This window comes from Eptesicus fuscus, chromosome 17 (assembly GCF_027574615.1).
Source record: "Eptesicus fuscus isolate TK198812 chromosome 17, DD_ASM_mEF_20220401, whole genome shotgun sequence".
In the NCBI taxonomy this organism is placed as follows: domain Eukaryota; kingdom Metazoa; phylum Chordata; class Mammalia; order Chiroptera; family Vespertilionidae; genus Eptesicus; species Eptesicus fuscus.
In genome coordinates this window covers 49,849,332-49,873,023 of record NC_072489.1, presented here as the reverse complement: position 1 = coordinate 49,873,023, position 23,692 = coordinate 49,849,332, and the positions used below count along the sequence as shown (strand labels likewise).

The 23,692-nt window shown below is 38.9% G+C and overlaps 2 protein-coding genes across 3 annotated transcripts in view; one reads left to right on the top strand and one right to left on the bottom strand.

Moving 5' to 3' along the window:
• BBIP1 (BBSome interacting protein 1) overlaps nucleotides 1–23,692 on the top strand; it is a 139,310-nt gene that overhangs the window by 76,081 nt on the left and 39,537 nt on the right. The window lies entirely within an intron of this gene.
• SHOC2 (SHOC2 leucine rich repeat scaffold protein) overlaps nucleotides 1–23,692 on the bottom strand; it is a 56,030-nt gene that overhangs the window by 7,675 nt on the left and 24,663 nt on the right. Inside the window, exons 2-5 of one of the 2 annotated variants that reach the window (XM_054728633.1) lie at nucleotides 21,898–22,838; nucleotides 12,927–13,064; nucleotides 9,074–9,204; nucleotides 3,633–3,821 (exon numbers count right to left, since the gene is read on the bottom strand). In XM_054728633.1, coding sequence (XP_054584608.1) covers nucleotides 3,633–3,821; nucleotides 9,074–9,204; nucleotides 12,927–13,064; nucleotides 21,898–22,600 — 1,161 coding nt within the window. In that variant the 5' untranslated portion in view covers nucleotides 22,601–22,838. Of the gene's footprint in view, nucleotides 1–3,632; nucleotides 3,822–9,073; nucleotides 9,205–12,926; nucleotides 13,065–21,897; nucleotides 22,839–23,692 lie in introns of those variants that run through there. The other variant, XM_054728634.1, reaches the window with a different exon arrangement.

Below are 23,692 nucleotides of genomic sequence, written 5' to 3'. Positions count from 1 at the left end.
TTCAAAGGTCCCAGTGATAAATGTTTTCCCCATTTTACAATAATGTACAAAAATCACTGAATAAAATGTGGATGCTCATGAACACAATGAAAGAATAAACATCTAATTAGGGCCTACAAGGAAACTAGATAACCACAGCAATTCTAGAAATGCTGAGCAATAAAGTACGAGAGGGAAAAAGTCTTAATAAGACAACAAATTAAATCATTAAATATTAATTAAGTATCCACAATTTTACTTTAAAAGTCCAAAAGAAGAAAAAAAATATTTATCACTGAATAAAAACAAATGATGAAATAGTGTGATTCTAATTTTAAAAGTTAGATATAGCTATACACAGAAAATAAGTGAAATATATGCCAATGATTCACTATTTTTTTCTGCTTCCCCATATTCATTTATAAAACACATTTTTATCAATGACAACTCTTACCACACTGGTTGTGTGTTGGGAGTATTGGTATTGAGAGCGGACCATCAATCCCAGTTGGGTATCAATGATATATGCCAATATGTTACCAGTGATCCTACCTCTCATTGGTGGATCCTTTTATGTCCTTTTTGTTCATCTGTATTTAAATTTTTTTTTGCAATATACAATGATTATTTTACACAAAACTATCCATAAGAGAAAACCCAAGTAGCAAACATTCATTTGAAAACCAAGTTTTTTCTTTATTATATTATAACTTATTACCTATTAATTATAACATTTAAACTTATGACCTATTGATACCCAAACTACTGATAGTTAATAGAATGATAAAACATTTTCATTTTAAAAACTTATTACTGTGCTAATATGAGCAGGAAAATGTCTGGCTTTATTTGCCTTCTTTCAAGAAAAACTTTTGCTAAACATGTTATAACTTTGAAGGAAAATTAAGACAAAGCTCTATGCAAAGTTTTATTATTTCACTGAAAACAACAGGCTTTTCTAAGCTAACATAATATATTAACATCATATCCATAAAAAGTATAATCAAATGCAAAAACTAATGAACACCTACCTGGACTGTTGTGTTCTAAACCTCTTATTACAAACTGAACATCAGATTAAAGCCATTACCACTGCTAACTCTCATATAACCAGACTGGATAATAATAATTTTTATACCTGCTTAAGATTGTAAGATTATTTTGAATTTCCACTAGTTCATTTATTATATACTTCCAAAGAATTATCATAAAGAATAAATATATTTATGAAAAAGTATAGACAGAATCAAGACTATAGTTGAAAGAACCACAATTATGTTGAAATGGTTCATCAAAGACAAAAGGATGTATTATGACACAACAGAAAGAACACTATAAATGAAGCTTGAAATATAGGTTTCCTGAATTCCCACCTCAGCCATGAATTAGTTATGTGGCCAATTTATTTATCTCCTCTGGCCCTAAAGTTTGTCCACTACAAATTAAATCACTGAACAATTCATTTTTCATTTCTTTCCTCCTTTTGTAATAAACTTTTTTCCTTATTACAAATGTAAAACTCATTCACTGTAGAGAATATAGATAAGCAAAAAGAAACTAAAGATGCCCATAAATAATTCTGACATTCAAAGATAAACACTGTATTTGTTATCTACACTGGCTAATATATACATGTATATAAATCTATAGATATTTCATATATAACTAAGCACATTAAAAACAGCTTTTAAAAATGTATGTACAGAAAGTCCTGCATGCTTTAACTTTTTGTACTTAATAAATTGAGAATGCTTCAACTGGTATTTACTATTAAACTAGATTTTATTTTTATTTTTAATGGTTTCATAGTATTCTATTAAAGATACAGAGACATATCTGAGAGATATTGAAGGTTGGTTCCAGACAACCACAATAAAGCAAGTAATGCTTTAATAAGTCACATGTATTATTTTTGTTTCCCAGTGCACAACAAAATTATGTTTACACTATACTGTAGTCTATTAAGTGTGTAATAGTACTATGTCTAAAAAACAATGTACATACCTTAATTTAAAAATACTTTACTATTAAAAAATGCTAAGCATAATTTGGGTCTTCAGCAAGTGATACAGTCTTTTTGCTGGTAGAGGGTCTTACCCAAATGTTGATTGTAAGGGTAATGGTTGCTGAAGCTTGGTGTGGCTGTGGCAATATCTTAAAGTAAGAGCAATGAAGTTTGCCACATCATGAACTCTTCCTTTCATAAAGGACTAGAGGCCTGGACACAAAATTCGTGAGGCGAGCGGGGGGCGGTTCAGCCCAGCCTGCCCCCTCTCACAGTCCGAGATTCTCGCTCCTTACTGCCCGCCTGCTAGCCGCTCCTTACCCTCGCTGCTCCTTAGCACTGCCGCGGAGGCAGGAGAGGCTCCCACCACCACCGCTGCGCTCGCCAGCTGTGAGCCCAGCGGCGCTCCCCTGTGGGAGCACACTGACCACCAGGAGGCAGCTCCTGCGTTGAGTGTCTGCCCCCTGGTGGCCAGTGTGCATCATAGCGACAGGTCGTTCTGGTCGTTCCACCGTAATGGTCGCTTAGGCTTTTATTATATAAATTTCTGCAGCCTCCCTATTACCTCTCTCAGCCTTCAAAGAATTGAAGAATTAGGGTCTTGCTCTGAATTTGGCTTTGGCTTAAGGGAATGTTGTGGGTGGTTTGATCTTCTATCCAGACCACTGAAACTTTCTCCGTATCAGCAATAATGCTGTTTTGTTTTCTTAACATTCATGTTTTCACTGGAGTAGCACTTTTAATTTCCTTCAAGAACTTTTCGTTTCTAGTCACAACTCAACTGGCACAAGAAGCCTAACTTTCAGCTTATCTCAGCTTTCAACATGCCTTCCTCACTAGGTTTATTCATTTCTAGCTTTTAATTTTAAAGTGAGAGACATGCAACTCTTCATTTCACCTGGACACTTAGAGGCCACTGTAGGGTTATTAAATGGCCTAATTTCAATATCGTTGTGTCTTAGGAAATAGGGAGTGGAAAAGAGATGAGGGAATGACAGGACAGTGGAGCAGTCAGAACACACACACAGCATTTATCAATTAAGTTTGCCGTTTTATATGAGTGCGATGTGTGGCACCCCAAAACAACTACAACAGTAACAACAAAGATTACTCATCACAGATTACTATAACAAATATAATTTAGAAGTTTGAAATATTGCGAGAATTACCAAAATGTGACACAGAGACATGAAGTAAGCAAATGCTGTTGGAAAAATGGCATGGACAGACTTGCTTGATGCAGGGTTGCCACAAACTTTCTATTTGTCAAAAAACACAGTATCTGAAAAGTGTAATGAAGCAAAGTGCAATAAAATAAAGTATGCCTATAGTACTTTAAAAAAATGAAATCTCTATTAATATTATAATAAGTTGCTACCAATTAAGTAGAAAGCTCTGCAATAAATATCCCTACAATTATACTTTTACGAACACTTGATAGGTACTTCTTTAAGGACAAACTGCTAAGGGTATGCATGGTCCTAAGATATTTGTTATCTAATACAAATTGCCATGAAATACCCTTATTATCAGTTTAGGCCCCATCAGCAAGAAGCAAATACCCATTCCCTACACTGATAGAGAAAACAAATATTAGTAGAAGTGCTAGTCACATAGCTTTTTATCCCTATTACAAACAGAAGCTTACCTTCATATTCAGCTTACTTAATACTTTTGCTCTGGAGAAAATTCCAAATGGAATTTTATTGATCCGATTGTGTTCCATGTTGAGAGAATAAATGGTGGAAAACTGAGATGGACCACCTACTGGATATAACTGGAAGCAATTTCTAGCTAAGGTCAAACTATTCAGTTTCACAAGACTTGATAAAAGGCTCTGTAAAAAAAAAAAAAAAAATGAAATATAAGAATTAGAACCGTAAAAAGATTTAAAGGGCTTGCAGGAAAGAAATGATAGAGACTAGTTTGTCTGTTCTGTGATGCCTCATGGAGAGTGACAGTCACTACTCAATTTTAGCTAATTGTTCCTTGCAGAAATATGGAATGAATACAGTCAGGTTTTCAGATTTTACAAGAAACAGCAAATTCATTTACTTATAGGAAATCTTCTGTTTTTTATTCTTTGGCTCAATGTATTTAAATCGCTCTATAAAAAAAATACGTATGTGGGGTAGAGGTGCTTCATGCGTGGCCAGTTTGAGACCTCTAGAGAACAGAAACGTTGGTATCAGCCAGTCCCAGTCCTGCCATTTGCTGTGAGATCAATCCTTTCCAGGTCTTAGTTAAGTACCTATCTCTATATTATTAAGATTAACATAATGCCTGGCACAGACTAAGCAGTTATTTAGTAATTTAATGGTTCCTTTTAGGAATATTAAATTCAGAAGATGACTATACTTTCTGGTATTATATAATACACTAGTGGCCCGGTGCATGAAATTCATGCACGGGTGGGGGGGTGTCCCTCGGCCCGGCCTGCACCCTCTCCAATCTGGGACCCCTTGGGAGACATCCGTCTCACAATCCAGGACTGCTGGCTCCTAACGGCTCACCGCCTGCCTGCCTGATCGCCCTTAACCACTCTGCCTGCTGGCCTGATTACCCCTAAATGCCCCCCCCCCACCTGCTGGCGTGCTAGCCCCCCACTGCCCCACCTTGCTGGCCTGATCACCCCCAAATGCCCCCCTGCTGGCCTGCTCACCCCAACTGCCCCCCCTGCTGGCCTGCTCACCCCAACTGCCCCCCAGCCAGCCTGCTCACCCCCAACTGTCCCCCCTGCTGTCCTGCTTGCCCCCAACTGACCCCCTGCCGGCCTGCTCACCTCCAACTGTCCTCCCCCCCCGCCAGCCTGATCACCCCTAACCGCCTCTGCCTCGGCCCCACCACCATGGCTTTGTCCAGAAGGTTTCCCAGAAGGTCTCCCGGTCTAATTAGCATATTACCCATTTATTAGTATAGATTGCTTCTCCATATGGTAAAATTTCTGAGGGAATATGCACCTATCAAGTATGTATTTATTAAGCACATACTCCCACTATCCCTTTATCTCCTTACTTCAGCCTTCTACCATGTAACCACAGTGCTAGATGTTTAAGTATTACAAAAGAATTTCTGCTATTAAGACTAAACCCTACGCCAAAACCAGTTTGGGTCAGTGGATAGAACGTCGGCCTGCGGACTCAAGGGTCCCAGGTTCGATTCGGGTCAAGGGCATGTACCTTGGTTGCGGGCACATCCCCAGTAGGGGGTGTGCAAGAGGCAGCTGATCGATGTTTCTCTCTCATCAATGTTTCTAACTCTCTATCCCTCTCTCTTCCTCTGTAAAAAATCAATAAAATATATTTTTTTAAAAAAAGACTAAACCCTATTTAGAGAAATAAATCACACCCTAATCCTAACCCTAACCATATATAATCAACACACTGAGAACTAGAGGCCCAGTGCATGGATTCATGCACCTGGTGGGGTCCCTCAGCCTGGCCTGCTGGGATCGGGCCAAAACTGGCTCTCTGACATCCCCCGAGGGGTCCCAGATTGCGAGAGGGTGAAGGCCAGGCCGAGGGACCCCACCGGTGCCTAACTGGGGCTGGGGAGGGACTGCAGGAGGGCTCCAGGACATGTTCGGCCCCCAGTCCCCAGCCAGACCCAAACAGCAAGCTAACCTACCAGTCAGAGGGACTGCCCCCTGATGGTCAGTGCATGTCATAGCAACCAGTCAAATGGTCAGAGGGACAATTAGCACATTAGGCTTTTATATATATAGATAGGCTCCTGCTATTCAAAGTCTGGTTCAAGGAAAAGAAAATCAGCATCCCCTGGGAGCTTGTTAAAAATGCAGAGTCCTATAGCCCACTCCTGCAGAATCATATGAATCCTAAGATTCTCAGGTGATCTGTATGCTCATTAATGCTGAGAAACACTGGTATAGGCTATAAAACACTTTTGAATCCTGACTCTATCCTTTAGGAGGTTGAGATTTGGGCAAGTTACTTCTCTGAACCTTAGTTTTAGTCATTTGCAAATGATGATGCCTTATTTTATAGGTTGTAGTAAAGACTTTTTAAAGAAATAAAATGCATATGTAATTTTACAATATCTAGCATGTAGTACGTACTTAAATTTTAAGTCCCTTCTCTACCTAAACTGAAGGAAAAGATGAGAAATACTGGAAAAACTGGAAAAGCAGTAAGGAGACTAAGAGTGACATAAATTTTATAGGAAGAAAAAAAAATTAAATATTTAGAGAAGTAAAAGAAAACACTGAAATAAAAGCCCAAGCAGGGATAAAACAAGCAGTGTGAAATGTGCATGAGTATGTGTGCTTTAAATAATGTTCAGATGTTAGCTGTCCACCACGAGGAAACTGAAGACTCAGCACTTGAGGTGGGAGTTTTTTTGCATGGCCAGCTGAAGGAATGAAATAACTATATAATTAAGGGTGTAATTATATGGTGAACTGAAACTTGCTCTTTATACTGAATGTTGAGAAGCTACTCAACATTTGTCTACTGGTGTACACAGATAAAAGGAAGAGTACAGATAAGAGTGGTGAGAGAATGTTGTATAGCAGTCAATTCAGGAAAAATGTCTGTATCATACTTTATTGAAAATAAAGGAGTTTTATTGAGTCCCACAGCAAAAATGTTATCTTGTTAGGCTAATTATTTATTGAATTGACATTCTTCTATTTTAATATGTTCATACCTGAAGATATTTGAAAAGGGGCAGCAAGAAGGCAGCTCTCAAATCTTTCATTCTTAATCACATGGTGAAGCTTTTGGGTTGTTTATCATTGCTTTAGAGTCTGACACATCTAAGTTCCCATCTAAGATAATCACTTAGCAGTTTTGTGACCTTTGGTGAATTAATTAGATAATCAATATATCTCACCATATTCCCAGAAAAATATGTAACAAATTTGTCCAGAAACGTAGCTTCTCTTAAGTCTTATTTCCCCACCTATTTTATAAGAATACCCCAAAAATTAAGATTATAATGGAGATTTGAATGGATTAATACATATAGAGCTCCTAGCCTTATTCCTTAAGTATTAAGTTCCTTTTCCTATGTCTACATTAAAACTAGCCCATTTTAAGTCTTCAAATAGCAAAGTATATAATCATTTTGTCAGTTCTGCTTTCAGCAATATGAAAGCCCCAACGAGAAAGCACTTTTCTGATTTTCTTGCCTACCCCAGCTTGAATGTCTAGATTTTGTCTTCCTTATTGTATTTATGATAAACACAAATAATTAGATATTTACATTAGAAATATGCTCTTACAAAGCACACGTAATATATTTAAATATGATTCAATGCTTTCCCGTATTTGGACAACATCAATCAAAACTCTCATAGCTTCTCCACCTGAAAATACGCCAGTTTAAACACATACACACACACACACAGCCAGCCCTTCTTCCACAGCCAGACAGAAGAGCTGTCCTCTTTATAATTCTATCAAAAATAAATCATTGCTTTTTTCACTCACAAAATATTATTTATGAAAGTACTTTTCACAATCTCTGTATCCTAAGAGGAACCCAATAATTATTAGTTTCCCTTCACTGACAGTAAGACTAAATATATAAATAAAATTTTAAATTTCTCAGTGTAATTTGATATGTACCTAGTCTTTATATTTAGGCACAGTGAAGTTGGAAAAGCAGTCAATCTTACTTAAACTCATAAATCACACCCAAAAAGCATCCCAACAAGGTCTAATTAATGTGCTAATTATTTGTCTTATTATGGATATGAATCACTTTTAGAAAAGGGGATGATGACATTAAACAGGAGAACCTCACCCATTATGATCATTTTAAATTACCATATCACAGAAACACAAAAATCCAGACAGTCTAGTTGTCAGAGCTCTATCTACAATCTGTGGATTCTACTCCTTATCCCACTTAAACTGCTGCTAACAATGATAATCTTTGCCACAGGTGAGATACTCTCATAATAGTTTTAGTGAACCGGTCCACTACAGTAGAAACTACAATTCTGGGAAACTCATTTGTGTACTCTGACCAAGCCACTTGCTGAAATCCCAAATACCCAGATTAATAGGAGCTAAATTAATAGGTGCTATTTTATTTCTGTATCCCTAAGAAACAAATAAATTGAATATATTCATTATGTAAACTAATTGCTACAAACCTATAGCTTCATCTACTCAAACTCTTCTTTCAAAATCAAAGCATAAATCTGAAAAATATTCATCCAAAGCATCTTTATTCTTAATTCAAATATACATACACAAACACCACAGAAAAACTAGCAACAGTCAAAATATAATAGGGCCACATATTTTTAATTGTTAAGAAAAAATAGACTTTGCAAAAGCTCACTCAATCCATTAGTCCACAATTCCATTCTTTTATATGTTAGAATACTATAATTTATGCTGAATAACCATAAGCAAACATACAAATTGGTGGGTATGCTAAAATAGTACATAGCAAAAGAAGGCAAGGATAAAAAAATAATAAAGTTGAAAAGGATTTTTTTTAAAGTATCTTCTCCAATTAATCTGAGTAAAATAAGTGAAAATATTTTTCTAATACAACCAACCAAACCCAAATTAAAACTAATGTGTTAAAAAAATAACACATTTTGTTGACTGATAGATGCAAAATAGGCTTTAATATTATTGCGAAAGCAGGGTAATAACTTGGGTCACAGGTGTGTTGCTGCCAATATTATCTTGATAATAAATAGTATGTCCTATATAGTTCATTCTTTTCATTTATCATCTTTCTTCAGTAACTTTTTTAAAAACTGAACTAGGTGGGGTAGTGGGTTTTAAAACCAGCCATACAACTTTTCCTTTATTATAGCTTTTATTGCTAGTTTCAAATGACATGAAAAAGATTTACGTGGTGCTAAAGGGGAATGTAGCACACTGACTTACCACTTTGGTTTCTCCTTTCTGCACATCAAAAAAATTTTTTTAATATGTTCCTTTAATCATACCTATTCTTTCTTCTTTGGAATTGTTATCTTAGTGGCGGCTATATATCCATAGCATACTCCTTTTCAGGCAAGCTCGATCATCAAATTATTTACCCAGCTGTAAAAGCTTACTAGTTTCTCATTTATTATCTTACAGGCTTGTTTCTACTTACCTCTGGTAAAGTAGAAATGTTATTGTTCTCTAAATTTAATTCTTCAAGTGCACTGCATTTTGCCAGTGATCTGGGTATTGCTGACAGTCTGTTATATCTCAGACCAAGACGACTTAAACTGGACAGGTTTCCTATGAATATACACAAAAAGAGAACTTAAAAAAATATATGATGAGCCTCTCACTGTCCTAGGCTATCAACCAGATATTTATGAATTACTATAAAGTATTATTTCAGCAAGATCCTTAACTTCAAGTACCAAGGAACAATACACTCCACTCCAACAATTAGGATGATGTTGAAGGCACTTTTGTATCCACTTGTCTTAGAGAAATAATGAAATACACTATAAGTCAATTATAAAAATAAATTATTAGAAAGTATCGTCATACTTTAATAATAAATTAACCTTCAGATAAGGCCTAATTGAATAACATCAAGCAGTGTACATTTGAAATTTATAATAGTTACCCCATTTGTATCTATGTGATGATGATCCAACATAGAACAAGTGATTATATGTAAAAATGAACATTTAATTTTGAAGAAAAATTTTTCAAATTTCTAATGGTATTATTTAAAATATACAATGCACAATTATTCTGAGATAAGAAAGGTTCAATATTTTTCATGAGTTTTAATATAAACATTCCAAAATTTCTCTGAAAAGTTGACCTGATGGTAAAAAATTCCTCAAAAATATATTTTTAAAAACTACAAACCAAAGTGAAAGTTATCTTCTCTCTTATTACCTAAGTATACACTAGGCTTAAGCACAAATTAGCTACTATTGAATACATTAAAAAAAGCAGAGCAGAAAACAGGCATTTTCTAGTTTTATTGCCAAGACTACATAGTAGTATACGGCAAGCTACAAGTAAGCTACATGAATGAATATGACATCTGTTATCATAAAAGGTTTAAATCAAATTTAATTTCCCAAAACAATATACACTAAAAAATAAGTACATTTTTATAAAACAAACAAAAAACAGTGATGAGAATTTAGTGTTTCTTTAACGTGACTGGTTAATTTCTTTCCTGGCTTCAAATTATTAACAGTTGCTATAACATTTTTAAACCGGCAGTGTATGAACTCTGATTTGAAATTAAACAGTATTACCAGCATTAGCAATAACAGAATATCAGAAGTGGTTGTCTTGTGTGACAACTTTTTGGGAGACAAATGTTTGGATGCCTTCCAAGTTTCAGCAATCTTCTGATGTTTGTCTATCTCTTTCTTTTTCATCTTTTTTGAAAAAGTTGCACGAATAACATTCTTATATGAAACTTTACTACAATACCTACAGAAGATTTATTAGTCTATAGCATAAGTTTAGCCTTGAAACCCTAGGAGGAGGCCTCATAACCCTCATCTACGTAGTTATCACTCATTTGCATCTTCCCCTCTTGCTGAAGAAATAAGTGACTGAAGTTATAAGAAATGACAAAATAGTTCATTTTATTGTGAAAGTCATTTGCAATGAAAATACTCTGATAATTCTATGCCATAAGTTTAGACAAATATAATTCAAAATTTGCTAAGTTTTTTTTTTAATAGCAATCACTTCAATTCCCGCAATTTGAACTATTCCAGAAATATGCTATGCTCATTTATATTACTTTCTTCTTATGGTGTTTGGAAACTGGTTCAAGAGTTCACTAGTTCTGCCCAGCCAGTGTAACTCATTAGATTGAGCATTGACCCAAGCACCAAAAAGTCACCGGTTTGATTCCCGGTCAGGGCACATGACAGGGCTGTGGGCTCGATCCCCAGTGGGAGGTGTGCAGGATGCAGCCAATCGATGGTCCTCTCACACATCAACATTTCTATCTTTCCCTCTCCCTTTCTCTCTCTCCAAAATCAATAAAACAGTTTTTTAAAAAAGAGTTCACTGGTTCTGTTTAATTAAGATTCCAATAAGCAGAAAACTGAATACAAAAGCAACAATAAAAACTACCGCTTAGCAAAGACAACTTAATTTTGTCTTTAAAGTGCTTTCTAAGTTAACTAAGGATGCTTCACTAGTGCCTTTCTGATGACATTGCCGAGATGTGTCTGGAGGGAGAAATAAAAACAAGCCTATGTAATGCCCATGGCTACTATAGCTACAGCAAGCCTGGTAAATGTAGGAAATTTCCTACTAGTAGTGTTAATGTCTGACTATGAATAACTTCAAAATCTCAAATTTTAATTTGCTGTATGAAGTTGGAGATAAAAGAGGCAGTTAACCTTAAAAAAAAAAAAAAAAAAAACTGGAATAAATAAGGCCAATCCTTTCTCTCCCTTATACTACTGCTTTCCCTATGGAAGAAAGCTGTTCCACTATAATATAACTAGAGGCCCAATGCACGAAATTCATGCAAGAGTAGGCCTTCCTTCCCCCAGCTGCCAGCACCGGCTTCCCTCTGGCACCTCACAGCCCCGGCTTTGTCTGGAAGGTCGTTCGGCTGTCCAGTATAATTAGCATATTATGCTTTTATTATTATAGACGGCTGGAGCATTCATTAAGGGGTCTCTAAAATCTGCCAGACAAGAAAAGGGCTTATTAATAGTAAAAAGTCCCCACAATTCTGTTCCAATAACTGACATGTCTCATTCAATCACTGTTTACAGTAAAAGAGACAAATACATTTTAACCATTTTTAAAATTTTTTCATTGAAACCTAAAAGTAAATGCTTATCAACTCAAAAGCCCAGTAAATAGAACCAGATTCCTAAAACTTCTTTTCCAAAGGCACAATAACTTAAGTTTCTCACTTTCAAAATCAGAATAGGTTTCTAGAATTTAAAAATTACAAAATGAAAAAAAAATAAAATAAAAATAAATAAAAATAAAAATTACAAAATGAAAATGATGGTGAAATTGCCATATAACATTACATAATACCAAAATTCATGGTTATTTAAACAAAAATAGTACCTTCAATTTTCCTAAACATTTTCTTTTTCTCTGTTGTGTATGGTAGAAGAACCTGAACTTTTAAAAATGTGATGTATGAGAATATGCTATTCTGATGAAGAAATTCACATTTGCAAAGGCGTTATCACTTTGAGAACGTGGCATGTTCAAAGAGTCATCCACATTTTGCCAAAATCTATTCCTCTCAGAAAAATAAAAGAGGTGAAAAAAACTAAGGATGAAATATCAAAACTCTCTTATACCAGAAAAAAACTGACATCAGAAGTCTGGCACTTACTGTGTGATTCACCCCCTACAGTGGTTTCAACCTCTAACCTCTTTCAATGAGCGGTAAACCACAAACTAAACTGCAACCTAGAAATCAAGCCATAGCTTGCTTTAGTGTTGAGCCATTGCGACTATGTCAATGTTGCTGAGATTCTGTGTATAAATGCAGGCTGATCACTGCCAATCACTGGCATTTAGCTTTTAGGTGCTCATTTCTTCTCTTTGTCCCTCAATATTACAGATGAACATACTTTAAACTATACTGACCATGTTTTAAAAACTAAACAGCAATGGTTTTATTTTTCAGTATGTTCTACTTTAGTAAAAAAGGGACCATACTCTATACAATGAACTGCAACATTCTGAAATCAGCAAAAACAGAAAATGCACACATTCTGCAATTTAAGCACAGAGCTATAGAATATATACATATGATTTAATATTCTATCTTCATTATAATCCAGTTGAGCTCATTTCCCAAAATATAATTATTTTCTGCCAGGAAATGGAAATAGTGATTTTAAAATACTATCTTTTAGAAGTTTTACTACTCTGACAATGTTGAATTCTAGTATTTAAATATTTATTATCAAAAACAGTATTTTAATGTCCAAGTAACTATAAATAATTATCAATATCTTCTTTCACCTCTCATACCATACCTATAGTATCTGGGAGGTCTAGCAGTTCATTGTGCTGCAAGTCAAGGTTGGTTATCTGTGTGCAGTTTCCAATCTCCTTTGGAAGATGTTCAAGTTGATTGTGAGCTACATCCAGCGTAATGAGGTTACATAATTCACCTGTAAATTGGCCACCATAAAAATTTAATAAGAATTATTAAATATATTAAATAATATTGAAAGGAAAACTTCATTTTATATTATCATAATTATACTCTTTCAGAATTAATGTCAAACACAAAATCTAAAACTGTTATTTGAAAATGGCATCTTACAAAAACACTAAATCATTATATTGTAGACCTGAAACTAATATGCTGTATCTCAAACATACCTAAAAAAGAAAATGACTTAGTCTTTCAGTTAACTGCTCCTACAACTTAGCAACATGGGTAGCAGTGTCTACATTGCTTTGAATGTGTAGCGTGCTGTCACATCAGCAGTACCAGAAGTCAATGATAGCCTATCAAATCCTTCCTCAGCGCAAGTGCTATTTTCCCTGTTCTTCTCCTGCCTCCATTACCAATAATAACTTCTCCAGATTTCTGTTGTTCAGTGAAAGACCCAACAATTTGATAACAATAAACTAAGTCAACAATTCATTTCTAAGTTTCTAAGGTTTCATACTGAATCCTGGTCAAAAGGAGTTATTTATTAACAACTCTGAATTCCCTTTCCTGTTTTATTTTTGGTGCCAAACTAAGTTAGTCATTAACACTGGTACAAAATACTCAAATGAAATGATTAAATAATGTTACCTGAACCATGAAAGCAACTGTATAACCCCTGGCAGTCCTGGGAAAATTTTAAAAATTTTAGGGATTAAGGGTTACAATTTGAGTTAATATTGAAAAATGGCTAATAACACTAGGTTCCATTAAATTCACTTCAAACCACATTTATTGAAAACTTAAGATTTATTATCTACAATAGTTCATAGAAAATTACATAATTGGGAATTAAAATCTCTATGATCCTTCAACTTTTAAAAGAATTGCTCATTCTGTTTTTGCATTTTTGTATAGATATTGATTATATATGCATTTATTATATATTAATTGTATATCTAACTTGACTTATAAAATGTAACACTGCAGTATAGTAGAAAATTGATTTTTATTTCAATAAATGTTACTGAGTCAAGTATGTACAAAAAATTGCTTATTCTACCTTCTCATATATCTGAATGCTGTGAGAGTTGTTTTTTAAATGAGAGACAATAATCTCGGTTCTCAAAAAGCATATGCTTTAACATATCAGATCATTCTCCTACCTTATAAAGAATAATGTATTGGGGGGAAACTTTAATAAGAGGAGAAATCTTAAACTAAGCCATAATTCAATGAAGGACAATAAATTGTAGGAATATTAGTAAGAGACAAAGATGGGGTTTATTTCTGGTTTCAAAAAGTAACCATTTCCTTCCTAGAAGAATAAAATTCTATAAAACTTCCTTGTCCAGAATTTCCTGAATTAAACCGATGAATTATTCAAACTGACTATCTGATGGCCCTCATTCTACTCCATCCAGGCCAAAAAATAATTTTTTTTTTTTTTTTTACAAAATCATCTAACATGAAACTCAAAGGAACCAGTTGGGGCAGAGGCGGGCAGTAGGGAATGGTTATATACTGTTTTCTCTCTGAAAACAGGATTTCTTGACTCTCTTGGTGTACATGAAGTCTCTTTCAAAGTAGCAAATTGTGAAAGGAGGTATAACAGGCAGAATGGAATACTCATCTACAAAACAAAGCAATAACGAAGGTTTCCATCTATCTATTTAACACAAAAAGACATGCCTTATACAAAAGAAAAGTAAATGAACATTACCAAATGCAGTGTTTTCTTGGCTACTCTGATATATTACCTCTGCTCTTCATATGCTTACACGTACTATCTGTTCAGTATCCTTTTATTGTTTTCTGCCAATGTTCACCCATGTAAATATTTATCCCTGGTATCAAATCACAGGGCATTAGTAAAGATGTCATTAATACTTAAATAAATACTAGGGACCCGTTGCAGGAATATTTCCTGCAAGACTTCTGGCGGGCTTCCCTCCCGCCCCCCCACCTCTCCCGCTGCGGCAGGCGGGGTGGAGCGGGGCACCTCCCGCCCGTCCCGCCCACCCAACCCAGCCCACCTCGCCCCGCACTCCCGACCCTCTGCGCCCGCTGACACAGCTGCCTCTGTGGCCATGATCACCCCGACCCGCCACACACACTGCCGCCGCCTCCTCAGCCCCTCGCGCTGCTGCTGCGCGCCCCACCCGCCCACCCACCCCACCACACGCCACCCGCCTCACCACGCCCCACCAGCAGCCACCACCGCCTCCAAGGCCACCACGGCCTCGCACACCGCCCGCCATGCCCCGCCTGCCGCCTCCACTGCGCGCCCCGCCCACTGCCACCACCGCTGTGGCCGCGTTGCCGCTGCTCACACTGCCCACCATCGCCTCAGAGGCCATCATGGCCGCGTGCTCTACAGCTGCGCCGCCGCCCACCCACGCAGCCGCCATGCTTTCTGCTTCCTTTACTCCTACCTCCCTCAGCATATGCAAATTAACAGCCATCTTGTTCGCTCTGATTGGCTGTGGGCATAGCGAAGGTATGGTCAATTTGCATATTGCTGTTTTATTAGATAGGATTCTGATCCTATAGAACCACTGCTATAGAATAAAAGCCTAATATACTGAGTGTCCAACCATCGTTCGACCATTCCCTATGACGCGCACTGACCACCAGGGGGCAGACGCTCCAACTGGTAGGTTAGCTTGCTGCTAGGGTCCAGCTGATCAGGACTGGGCGAGATGGGCTGGACACACCCTGGAGCCCTCCCGCAGTCCCTCCCCAGCCCCGATTGTGCACTGGTGGGGTCCCTCAGCCTGGCCTGCGCCCTCTCGCAATCTGGGACCCCTCAGGGGAAGTCGAAGAGCCGGTTTTGGCTTGATCCCTGCAGGCCAGGCCGAGGGGCCTCACCAGTGCACGAATCCATGCACCGGGCCTCTAGTTTTTTTTTTTTTTTTTTTTTTTTTTAATTTCTTTATTGATTAAGGTGTCACATATTTGTCCTCATCCCCCCATTCCCATCCCACCCCTCTCCCCACGCATGTCCCAATCCCCTGTTGAACTTAACCGTTGGATAGGCTTATATGCATGCATACAAGTCCTTTGGTTGAACTCTCCCCCTCCCCCCCACCCTCCCCCTACCCTCCCCTATCCTCCCTCTGAGGCCCGATAGTCCGATCGATGCCTCCTCGCTTCTGGTTCTGTTCTTGTTCCTCAGTCTATGTTGTTCATCATTTCCCCTAGATGAGCGAGATCATATGTCACTAGATATATACTAATAAGAACTGAATGTGAGACGAGCAATAATAGTTATGCTGACAGGCAAATGAATCAATCTGTAGCGAGCTTCCCCCTGGACCAACAGTTCTTTTGAGACCCAATTTCAATGTCCAGTAGTTCCTTATGTGTACATGTCAGCACTGACTCCTCAGCTCTGGATGGTGGACAAATGGTGGTAATGGAGGTCCGACTCCCTCTGGTTTGGTCTCGGCCGAACCCAGGGGCACGGCGTCACCCGGACTAAGGGGCACGTGGCCTCACCCATACCCAAGGGGCGCGTGGTCTCACCCGGGCCTGGGACCCAGCCTCACCCGGATGGATCCAGGGGCGCACGGCCTCACCCGGACCCAGAATCTGGCTTCACCCGTACCCAGGGACGCTTGGCCTCTCCCAGACTCAGGGCCACTTGGGCTCACCCGGGCCTAGGTGCACGAGGCCTCATCCGGATCCAGGGACACATGGTCGCACCCGGACCCAGGGACGCTTGGCCTCTCCCAGACCCAGGGCCACTTGGGCTCACCCGGGCCTAGGTGCACGAGGCCTCACCCGGATCCAGGGACACATGGTCTCACCCGGACCCAGGGACGCTTGGCCTCTCCCAGACCCAGGGCCACTTGGGCTCACCCGGGCCTAGGTGCACGAGGCCTCACCCGGATCCAGGGACACATGGTCTCACCCGGACCCAGGGACGCTTGGCCTCTCCCAGACCCAGGGCCACTTGGGCTCACCCGGGCCTAGGTGCACGAGGCCTCACCCGGATCCAGGGACACATGGTCTCACCCGGACCCAGGGACGCTTGGCCTCTCCCAGACCCAGGGCCACTTGGGCTCACCCGGGCCTAGGTGCACGAGGCCTCACCCGGATCCAGGGACACATGGTCTCACCCGGACCCAGGGACGCTTGGCCTCTCCCAGACCCAGGGCCACTTGGGCTCACCCGGGCCTAGGTGCACGAGGCCTCACCCGGATCCAGGGACACATGGTCTCACCCGGACCCAGGGACGCTTGGCCTCTCCCAGACCCAGGGCCACTTGGGCTCACCCGGGCCTAGGTGCACGAGGCCTCACCCGGATCCAGGGACACATGGTCTCACCCGGACCCAGGGACGCTTGGCCTCTCCCAGACCCAGGGCCACTTGGGCTCACCCGGGCCTAGGTGCACGAGGCCTCACCCGGATCCAGGGACACATGGTCTCACCCGGACCCAGGGACGCTTGGCCTCTCCCAGACCCAGGGCCACTTGGGCTCACCCGGGCCTAGGTGCACGAGGCCTCACCCGGATCCAGGGACACATGGTCTCACCCGGACCCAGGGACGCTTGGCCTCTCCCAGACCCAGGGCCACTTGGGCTCACCCGGGCCTAGGTGCACGAGGCCTCACCCGGATCCAGGGACACATGGTCTCACCCGGACCCAGGGACGCTTGGCCTCTCCCAGACCCAGGGCCACTTGGGCTCACCCGGGCCTAGGTGCACGAGGCCTCACCCGGATCCAGGGACACATGGTCTCACCCGGACCCAGGGACGCTTGGCCTCTCCCAGACCCAGGGGCACGTGGCCTCACCTGGGCCTAGGTGCACGAGGCCTCACCCGGATCCAGGGACACATGGTCTCACCCGGACCCAGGGACGCTTGGCCTCTTTCAGACCCAGGGCCACTTGGGCTCACCCGGGCCTAGGTGCATGAGGCCTCACCCGGATCCGGGGACACATGGTCTCACCCGGACCCAGGGACGCTTGGCCTCTCCCAGACCCAGGGGCACGTGGCCTCACCCGGGCCTAGGTGCACGAGGCCTCATCCGGCTCCAGGGACACATGGTCGCACCCGGACCCAGGGACGCTTGGCCTCTCCCAGACCCAGGGCCACTTGGGCTCACCCGGGTCTAGGTGCACGCGTCCTCACCCAGATCCAGGGACACATGGTCTCACCCGGATCCAGGGACACTTGGCCTCTCAGACCCCGGGGCACGTGACCTCACCCATGCCTAGGTGCACGAGGTCTCACCCGGATCCAGGGACACACGGTCTCACCCGGACCCAGGGACGCCTGGCCTCCCCCAGACCCAGGGGCACGTGGCCTCACCCGGGCCTAGGCGCACGAGGCCTCACCCGGATCCAGGGACACACGGTCTCACCCGGACCCAGGGACGCCTGGCCTCCCCCAGACCCAGGGGCACGTGGCCTCACCCGGGCCTAGGCGCACGAGGCCTCACCCGGATCCAGGGACTCACGGTCTCACCCGGACCCAGGGACGCCTGGCCTCCCCCAGACCCAGGGGCACGCGGGGGCCTCTAGTTTTAATATAATTTCCCTATAAGGCAGTAGCACAATACAACCTTGAATAATGTTTAAGTTTCAAATATATGATTTAGACTAAATGTTGCTATATTTCTAAAACTTCTAATTCCTCACATTCCTCAAAAATACTGCTGAACGCAAACTGGATGGCATAATTGAAAGTGTATACTTATTAAATAAGAGAATAAAAATCCATTAATATGCATACTATAAATCCAATATGTATCAATAATAATCTATTATTTATAAATGGAAGTTTAACAAAATGATAATTTGCATAAATTCTGGATTCTAAATTCTCTTATGGGTTTTAGCAAATTATATGAAACGAGTATAACACTTTTAAAAATGTCAAATTTTCATTTTACTTCATCTTTGTGCCTGGGCCTTATTTTGCAAACATTCTTAAAAGAGTTGATTTTATTTAACAAGTAGTAAAGGATGGTCTATTTCTGTCTTTCCTTTATAATAAATGGAATGGCTATAATAAAAAAGAAAATAACAAGCATATTGAAAATGTAGAGAAATTGGAACCCTCAGACATTGCTCTTGGTAATGTAAAATGGTGCATTCACTTAGGAAAACAGTCTAGTAGTTCCTCAAAATATTAAACATAAAATTACCATATGAGTCAGTAATTCCACTTCTAGGCACATACGTTAAGAAAAATGAAAACAATGTCCAAACACAAACGTGTACAAAAATGTTCATAGTAATTGTATTCATAGTATCTAGAAAGTAGAAACAACCCAAATGTTCAACCTAAGTGATGAATGGGTAAATAAAATGTGGTATATTCATGCTATGGAAATATATTCAGCAATAAAAGGAAATGAAGAACTAATCTACACTATAACATGGATGAATGCGGAAAATATGATGCTAAGTGAAAGAAGCCAATCATCAAGACCATATTTTGTATGATTCCATTTATATGAAATGTACAGAATAGGAAAATCTATAGAAATAGAAAGTAGATCGGTATTTGCCTTAGGGCTAAGGGGTTGGGAGAAAATAGGAGTGGTGATTGCTAAAGGGTACACAGTTTCTTTTTGGTGTGATGAAAATGTTCTAAAAATTGTTTGTGATGGTTGCACAGTTCTGTGAACATGCTAAAAAGCAATGAATTATATACTTTGAATTTGTGAATTGTATGGTATATGAATTACATCTTAAGCTGCTGATATCCTCCCCACTTCAAAAAAAATGAAAAAGCTAATGCAATGGCTTTCAATTGAAGCTACACATAGAATAACCCAGTTATTCTTTAAAAGTACAGATGCCCTGGACCGGCCAGGCCACTAAATCATAATCTATGGGAGTGGGACCCACTTTTCTAGACTAGAGGGGGCAGTAGTGTAAGATCTAGGTTTATATTCTAACTTCCTAGCTGCATGATATTGAGTAAATTATCTAATCTCTCTACATTTTCAGTTCCTTCTTCAGCACAATAGGAGGAGAAATACCTATTCCCTTGGGTTATACAATTTAATGAGATAATGTATGTAAAGTACACATGTACAGAACACTGAACAGCCCCAAATCCATGCATCTAAGTTAAGTCTTATACGTCTTAATTCCTCATAATAAATATTATGCACCAAAAGGTCACTGGTTTGATTCCTGGTCAGGGCACATGCTCAGGTTTCAGGCTTGATCCCTGGTAGGAGGTGTGCAGGAGGCAGCCCATAGATGTTCCTCTCACACATCGATGTTTCTATCTCTCTCTCTCCCTTTCTCTCTGCTCTAAAATCAATCAAAACAGTTGTTTTTAAAAATGTGTTCTTAATTCCCAGGTAATCTGATAAGTTCTCTATTGGAAAAAAAATCCTTAAAGAGAGACTTCATATGAATTAAAGCCAAAGTTTTAGAATGAAGAATAAAACATATGAAAAACAACAAGAGCAAAGATAGGCAAAAACATTTTTTCCCATATAAAAAGTAACCATTTCTTTCTCCAAAAGCCTATAATTTCTATTCCACCATGAGCCATATATACAGGTCAAATTTTGACTGAATCTGGTATAAAATCAGAAGTCATTCAACAGCTACATCCTCATCTGAACACATGGAAAGGAATATTTCCATTCGAATTCCTAAGAATACTTTACTATCTCATAAGTGAGCCACATTTTGTAACTATTGCTTCAGAAAAATCTATCATGGATTTTTCTAAGTACATTTAATTAAACCAAAATTAAATTATGGTTTTAAGTATCTGGTTAGAGTCAAATGTAGTGACACCATAACTAAAATTTACACTGCATCTTTTTCAAAACTAGATAAAAATTTTAAAATACAGAATATTACGTCTCTAGAAAGCTGAAGAGCCTAAGAAGAGGAAATTTCCTTTATCACTCACTACAAGACCAATGCTCAAAGCAACAAAATATTTAATCCAACCTATTTTTTTAAGAATAAATTGGACTTTCATACAAAAGAAAACTTTCCTTTAAAAGTTGCATAATCAATTATGTCAATTTTTTAAAGTTTATAAAAAGGGCCCACAAAGACAATACCTTTATCAATTTCCCAAAATTAAGTCGAAGGTTTACTATATTCCAAATGTTTCTAAAAATTTTTCCATAATTAAGAATATCAAGACAATAAATTTTTTTACTGATTTGTTTACATATGTATATTTCCTATTTTTAGACTACCATTCTTTCAAAAACATTTGTTTCAGTAAAATTTAGCTTTATATACAAAAACTGGAATGAAATCTACCAAGTTGCTAACAGTGTTTCATTTAGTATGTGACTTTTGTTCTACTTTTCTGTATTCTTGGATTGTTTTTAATGAACATGGGAGTACTTTTAAAATTCCTCAATTTTCATCAGACACTGCCCTGATATGCCAATCTTTTGTAGTAACTTAGGTCCAAAAAGGATGTGAATTTAAACAAACATTTTTCAGGTAAAGAAGGGAAAGTCAGAAAATGGGAAAATGTAGCCTTAATGGATCTAGTAAAATTACATATATAAATACTTGAAAAATAAGGGGCAACAACTTAAAAATCAGGCAAGCATCTTTTTTCTGCTTCAAATTCACTTTTTCTTCAATGAAAATGAAAGCAGATTAGGTTTGTGGGGAAAAGGCCTAATTGCATCTATTTTCAAATTCATTTTCTTAAGTCTATACAATATCTCAAACCATGTACTATTAATATTGTTAAACCTAAATAATTAAAGTAAACCATAAATAAGATAGAATTTAGAAACCAGATTCTTTTAGGCAAGTATCAAATATTTACTGGTATGGAAAAGTACTCAAATTATTGCTACATACAGTAATAGTAAACCAAGGCTCTTACCAATTTCAGCAGGTAGTTGTTTGATTTTGTTCTCTCGAATGCTAAGCATGCTGAGTTTTGACAGGTTTTTGATGTCCTTTTCCACAGTAGTTATACGATTAAAGCGAAGGTAAAGAGTGGTGAGAGAATCTAGCCTATACACCACTGAAGGAATTTCTCGCAGTTTATTATGCCGTAAATCAAGCATCCGCAGCTTCTTCAAGTTATCAAGAGAGTCAGGCAAACTGGTAAGTGAGTTTTCACTTAGAGCCAGTGTCATGAGATTTACTAGACAGCCCACTTCTGCTGGGAGGGACTGTAATTTGTTGCTATATAAATAAAGTTCTGTTAATTGAGTCAACTCTTTGATTGATGATGGCAATATGTGTATAGATCTCTTGGATAAGTCCAAACGCATTGAATTCTCTTCCCGACATTTGTTGAGCTCTTTAATTACCTCTGCATTGCTAGATTTTTTTCTAGTCCCAGGTGCTGGATTTGGCCGTTTGATCGTATTGTCAACTGAAAAAGCCACCCCTGGTTGGGCAGCACTGGAGTCCTTCTTTCCATCTTTGGCATCTTTCCCTTTGGTCTTAGGTTCTTTTTCTTTGCTCTCTTTCCCAAAACCTCCAGAGGCTTTTGCCTCTTTTTCTCTTTCCTTGGCTGATGGTACTTTGGGATCTTTCTCTTTAGAGTCTTTTTCTTTTCCTAAACTACTACTCATGGTGACTCAAGCTTCAGCAAAAACTACATGAACTCTTTTTATTTTATTTGCCAACAACAGTAATTGGAATTCAAAGATGAAGAGACAAAGATCCTATGGAATCTAAAAAGGTACTGGCTTGAAGAAGTAATCAACACGGAGTAACAGCCATCTATTACATGTTGGATCTATTCCCATTTCTGATAACTCATTCCAACTGGTAAAATGGTGCTGGTCAAGCAATGATTCATTAGAATTCCTGAAATAGAACACAGATAATATTAATATTTTAGATTATAATTTATTCTAAGCAAATGGGCTCTGAAAAACATTTATACTGACCATTTTGGCATTTTCTTATGATTTTATACAGTAAATATTTATCAAACACTTATGCAAAATCATTAGAAAAACTATGAAAATTAATAAGGTAGACCTTATCCTCAAATAATTTATAGTCTGAACAGGAAGAGGTAAGATAAGTATACCAGTTACTATAGGACAAAACTTTGTTAAGAGATGAAAAAAGAGAAGTCACAACAGCAGCTAATGTCTGAGTGCTTTCCATGTACAAGCATTATTGTAAGGAATTTACAAATATTAATTAATGTAATACATTTAACAGCCCTATGAGATAAGTTTGTTATCCCTATTTCATTCACAGACACACTGAGGCACAGAAATACTTTTAACTAGCTTTTAATCTTGGAAAAATGGTAAAGATGAGATTCCAACGTAGATAGTATGTATCCACAGCCTATGTTCCTAACCACTACACTAAAACTGCTCTATCTGCAACTAATTACCAGGTAGCTCTAAGTAACAGCAATGATTTCAAAAGTAATGATGATAGAACAGAGAGCAGTCTGGTAAAAGAACAAAATAAGCAAAGTGAAATATGTATAGAGAACAGCAAATAGTTCAGGAAAAGGTAAGGTGACCAGATTTTAACATTGGTAAAGCGGGACACCATTGACCGGGGGGGGGGGGGGGGGGGGGTCCTTGATTAATAATTTGGTCTATATGGAGCAACAAAAATTTTCATAGAACGCAAAAATAGTATTGTAATATATTTTTTAAATTTCAACATAAGTACAATTTACAAATATAATA